General features: G+C 46.3%; 1 protein-coding gene across 1 annotated transcript in view; it reads right to left on the bottom strand.

The window, feature by feature from the left end:
• The window catches only part of CUNH19orf38 (chromosome unknown C19orf38 homolog), a 46,067-nt gene continuing 40,067 nt past the window's right edge, over positions 1 to 6,000 (bottom strand). The window contains exon 8 of the mRNA XM_077470275.1: positions 1 to 4,857. Coding sequence (XP_077326401.1) covers positions 4,756 to 4,857 — 102 coding nt within the window. The 3' untranslated portion in view covers positions 1 to 4,755. The remainder of the gene's footprint in view (positions 4,858 to 6,000) is intronic.

The raw sequence follows: 6,000 nt of genomic DNA, 5'->3' as shown, positions 1-6,000 counted from the left end.
TTTTACTTTGGAATATTTCTTGGCCAAAGCTTTAATATGAAAATGTAGGTTGACATGACCCAATAATAACATAATGACATTAATATCACACAGATAACAAACACCATCAAAGCAAAGATATTATCTATTAAAACAGGTTCCTGACAGTACCCCATAAATGAAACAGTTGGTCAACCATAGCAGCCAAGGCTGTCTTAATGAGTGGGCACACCTGGGCACTGCCCAGGGGCCCCAGCTGCATGGGGGCCCCTGAACTTTCCCCAAAGCAGCTGTTCCTTGAGCCCACAATGCCCCAAAATTGGGGGGCCCCATGATGGCACTGAGAGAGATGGATACACAGGGGAGGCAGGCTGGCAGTGGTGCGCCATGCTGTGCAGAGCGATACCTATTATTTTACAGCCAGCAGGGAGGGGCAGGGCTGGAGCGCCAGTGATGCTCTGACCCCACCCCATGCAGCTTGAATGCTTGGGACTCGAAGGCTGCAGGGTAGGAGCTGGAGTGGGAGCTGCTGAATCAGCAGCACTGAGAGCCCACCTGCGGAAGTGGTATTGTGGATGGTGTCATGGTGAGCCCAGCTGTCCAGCACTGTTTGCACCAAAGGGCTTGGAATGCCCAGAGGGATGTTCCTTCCTCCACCCCTCCTTCTACCTGCTTGATTGGTATAGGTGAGTCCTTGTCCCAGTGCTAGAGGTGGGCACATAGCCAAAAGTTTACAAGCACAGTATCTCCACTGGAAAAGGGGGTACTACATGGATGGAATAATGGTGCTAGGGGATATCAAGGGTGTATGGGGAAAACAATGCTGAGGGGGGATCTGGGGTTTATAGGGGGTAGTAATGCTTGGGGTAGCTTGGGTGGCTATAGTGCTAGAGGTATTAGGGATGTAGAGAGGCCACAGTGTAGGGGGTATCAGGGATGTAGTGGGGTTACAATACAAGGGGTATCTTATGGTATATGGTAACAGTTCTGAGGGGAATATCTAGGGTGTAGAGGGGTCAGAGTGCTGAGGGGATATCTGGGGTGTAGAGGGGTCAGAGTTCTGGGGAGATATCTGGGATATAGAGGGGTCAGAGTGCTGGGGGGATATCTGGGATGTTCAGGGGTCAGTGTGCTGGGGGGATATCTGGGGTGCAGAGGGATCAGAGTGCTGGGGGAATATCTGGGGTGTAGAGGGGTCAGAGTGCTGTGGGATAACTGGGATGTAGAGGGGTCAGAGTACTGGGGGATATCTGGGGTGTACATGGGTCAGAGTGCTGGAGATATCTGGGGTGTAGGGGGGTCGGAGTGCTGGGGAGATATCTAGGGTGCAAAGGGGTCATAGTGCTGGGGGGATATCTGGAATGTAGAGGGGTCAGAGTGCTGGAGGGATATCTGGGGTGTAGAGGGGTCAGAGTGCTGGGGGGATATCTAAGGTGCAAAGCGGCCAGAGTGCTGGGGGATATCTGGGGTGTAGAGGGGTCAGAGTGCTGGGGGGATATCTAGGGTGTAGATTGGTCAGAGTGCTGGGGGATATCTGGGGTGTAGAAGGATCAGAGTGCTGGGGGGATATCTAGGATGCAAAGGGGTCAGAGTGCTGGGGGGGGGTATCTTGGGTGTAGAGGGATCAGAGTGCTGGGGGATATCTGGGGTGTAGAGAGGTCAGAGTGCTGGGGGGATATCTGGGGTGTAGAGAGGTCAGAGTGCTGGGGGCATATCTGGGATGTAGAGGGGTCAGAGTGCTGGGGGGATATCTGGGGCATAGAGAGGTCAGAGTGCTGGGGGGATATCTGGGGCATAGAGGGTTCAGAGTGCTGGGGGATATCTGGGGTGTAGAGGGGTCAGAGTGCTGGGGGGATATCTGGGGTGTAGAGGGGTCATAGTGCTGGGGGGATATCTGGAATGTAGAGGGGTCAGAGTGCTGGAGAGATATCTGGGGTGTAGAGGGGTCAGAGTGCTGGGGGGATATCTAAGGTGCAAAGCGGTCAGAGTGCTGGGGGATATCTGGGGTGTAGAGGGGTCAGAGTGCTGGGGGGATATCTAGGGTGTAGATTGGTCAGAGTGCTGGGGGATATCTGGGGTGTAGAAGGATTAGAGTGCTGGGGGGATATCTAGGATACAAAGGGGTCAGAGTGCTGGGGGGGGTATCTTGGGTGTAGAGGGATCAGAGTGCTGGGGGATATCTGGGGTGTAGGGGGGTCGGAGTGCTGGGGGGATATCTAGGGTGCAAAGGGGTCATAGTGCTGGGGGGATATCTGGAATGTAGAGGGGTCAGAGTGCTGGAGGGATATTTGGGGTGTAGAGGGGTCAGAGTGCTGGGGGGATATCTAAGGTGCAAAGTGGCCAGAGTGCTGGGGGATATCTGGGGTGTAGAGGGGTCAGAGTGCTGGGGGGATATCTAGGGTGTAGATTGGTCAGAGTGCTGGGGGATATCTGGGGTGTAGAAGGATCAGAGTGCTGGGGGGATATCTAGGATGCAAAGGGGTCAGAGTGCTGGGGGGGGGGTATCTTGGGTGTAGAGGGATCAGAGTGCTGGGGGATATCTGGGGTGTAGAGAGGTCAGAGTGCTGGGGGGATATCTGGGGTGTAGAGAGGTCAGAGTGCTGGGGGCATATCTGGGATGTAGAGGGGTCAGAGTGCTGGGGGGATATCTGGGGCATAGAGAGGTCAGAGTGCTGGGGGGATATCTGGGGCATAGAGGGTTCAGAGTGCTGGGGGATATCTGGGGTGTAGAGGGGTCAGAGTGCTGGGGGGATATCTGGGGTGTAGAGGGGTCATAGTGCTGGGGGGATATCTGGAATGTAGAGGGGTCAGAGTGCTGGAGGGATATCTGGGGTGTAGAGGGGTCAGAGTGCTGGGGGGATATCTAAGGTGCAAAGCGGTCAGAGTGCTGGGGGATATCTGGGGTGTAGAGGGGTCAGAGTGCTGGGGGGATATCTAGGGTGTAGATTGGTCAGAGTGCTGGGGGATATCTGGGGTGTAGAAGGATTAGAGTGCTGGGGGGATATCTAGGATGCAAAGGGGTCAGAGTGCTGGGGGGGGGTATCTTGGGTGTAGAGGGATCAGAGTGCTGGGGGATATCTGGGGTGTAGAGAGGTCAGAGTGCTGGGGGGATATCTGGGGTGTAGAGAGGTCAGAGTGCTGGGGGCATATCTGGGATGTAGAGGGGTCAGAGTGCTGGGGGGATATCTGGGGCATAGAGAGGTCAGAGTGCTGGGCGGATATCTGGGGCATAGAGGGTTCAGAGTGCTGGGGGATATCTGGGGTGTAGAGGGGTCAGAGTGCTGGGGGGGGATATCTGGGGCATAGAGAGGTCAGAGTGCTGGGGGGAAATCTAGGGTATAGAGGGTTCAGAGTGCTGGGGGGATATCTGGGGTGTAGAGGGGTCAGAGTGCTGGGGGGATATCTGGGGTGTAGAGGGGTCAGAGTGCTGGGGGGATATCTGGGGTGTAGAGGGGCCATAGTGCTGGGGAGGCATCAATCTAGCAGATGTATTATATGCACAGGACAGCTTTGTTACTTTATGTATGTAGTATTCTCCCACTGTTTCTTTACTGTACAAAATGACTGTTCATGTAGTTAATGCGGAGCTCCACCCAAAAGGGGAAGCTCCGCTTTTATGCCTCCTACCTACTTTATGTCTGTTTACCTCCGCTGTCTCCATTGTAGGGGCCCCAGAGCATTACTTTGCCCAGGGGCCCGTGATGCTATTAAGACGGCCCTGAAAGCAGCCACTAGCCATTGTACACCAGCTTGGTGAGTTCACACCACGCTGTCAAATTTCAAAACCTTACTATAACATAGGAGTCCGTTCTTCAACTCCCATGAAACATAATAGGCATAGTTTTTTGTGACCAATGCATACAACAACCCATGGCCCAAAATATAACCTTACAAATGAGTTTCTTTCCTTTTGGACACCATCAAGGACCCGTCACAGCTGTCACTAAAACCTGATCCCAATAACCAACCACTGATACAGCAAACCCAAAGCCTAACAAGTACTAACCTACTAAAAAAGGGTAAGGGATGGTGGGACAAACGTCCTTGATGCTTGTTGTCCATTGGTCATTTGTTGCCTTATTGTGCTCCTCACCTTCTGTCCCATCACTGCCTTCCTTTACCATACTGTTCATTCCTCCCTTTCTGTTAGCCCACACAGTCAAATGCAGTGGAAGGCCCACGGGAGTCAATGGCAATGCATCAAAACACATATAATATGCCTTTTGATGCCCTGACAATAGGTAGTAACAAGCCTTGGTCAATGGTTGTTACCCTATCCACTCCAAATTCAAAATTCAAAAATGCATTAAAAATGCACAGTCAAAACATAAAGGAAATGCACATTGGCGCATGATAACGGACCTGCCTAAAAAAACACACCTCTGCACACAGACACATAGAACTAAATGGGCCCTAAAGGGGCCAGGGAGGCTTTTTCTTCTCTTTTAAAGCAAACTGGATCATTCTTCATTTTTTTTCTTTTTTGGATCAGAACAATGTATTAACAAGACATTTTTTTTTTAAGAATGAAATAAATGTATCCTATTATAATGTATGTAATCCATTACATACTGGTAATGTCACATCAAGGCCCAGGAGATGTTTCATTTAGGTCTTCAGGCTTTGAACATCAGTGAATGTTCCTTAGCTGACATTCAAATAAGAACAAAGGCAAACAAGGACACATAATAGAGGTATTGTCCATGGATCACAGAGAGTCTGCACTCTGGTTAGAAGAGGTCACAGTCCTGATTTGGAAATGGAATAGCAGTTGGGTCATGTTCTGAAGCTGGTGAAAGCTTGTGCAGATCTATTGTTTGTATAGGAGTTTTTATAGGTCAAGTATGGATGGGACATCTCAGTCTCTGTGATGGATTCCTGGTTCAAGGGAAAGGAATAAGCTGATTATTTAGTTACATGGATTATAGCAGTTCTCTAGGCAAATGTGAACAAACTTTTACTATGTTATGCATTGATTAAAATCATCACATTTTAAAAGCAGCGAATATAAACACTTGAATCTATCTCCATGAAAAATTTTGTAGAGATGTGCACAACCAAACAAAAAGCGTTTTGTTTCATTTCAGATTTGTTCGTTAAGTTAACCTTTTCGTTTTGTCTTATTTGTTATGGTTAGAATGATTTGTTTTTTAAATTAATTTTGTATATTCAGATTCGTCTCGTATATTCATTATTTTCAAATCGATTCAAAATTTACTTTTTGAAAGACTGCTTTATTTGTTCTATTTTTTTTCTATTATAATTAATTATTTTCTATTCTATTCCTTTATTTAGATTCTATTAAAGTCATTCCTGTTCTGTTCTATTCTTTTATTTTCTATTCTATTCAGTTTTATTCTATTATTTTCTATTCTATTTTTTTCTATTCTATTTTATTCTATTTTAGTCTATTCTTGCCTATTTTGTAGGCAAATGTGAAGAAACTTTTACTATGTTATGCATTGATTAATATCATCAAACACATTTTAAATGCAACAAATATAAATACTTGAATCTATCTCCATGAACATATTTTGTAGAGATGTGCACAACCAAGAAAAATGTGTTTTGGTTCCTTTCAGATTTGTTCGTTAGGTTACCCTTTTCCTTTTGTCTATGTTATTCCTTTTTTTTTTCCACATCTAGTCTCGTTTTATTCTATTCTATAGTTTTTCTATTATTTTCTACTCTATTCCAATTTATTCTATTTTATTCTATTTGATGTTATTTTATTCCAATTTTATTTTATTCCATTTGATTTTATTCTATTCTATTTTATTCTTTTTTATTTGATTCTATTAAGCAACCTAAGCAGAAATTGTCATCTTATTTCACTTTACTGCATTTATTGCAATATGTTTCCATTTTTAAATTGATTTTCAAATACGGATATTTTGTTTTGTTACAATTTATTTTGAAATTCATTAAAATACATTACAATACATCCGAATCTCCGAACAACAAAAAATTTGATTCGTAGTGAAGCAAATTGCACATGTGTAATTCTTTGCATGACAATGC

The sequence above is a fragment of the Lithobates pipiens genome, unplaced genomic scaffold, assembly GCF_037356315.1.
Source record: "Lithobates pipiens isolate NorthernLeopardFrog02 unplaced genomic scaffold, aLitPip1_a1.2 Scaffold_8, whole genome shotgun sequence".
Taxonomy (NCBI): domain Eukaryota; kingdom Metazoa; phylum Chordata; class Amphibia; order Anura; family Ranidae; genus Lithobates; species Lithobates pipiens.
This window is presented reverse-complemented; position numbering and strand designations above follow the sequence as displayed.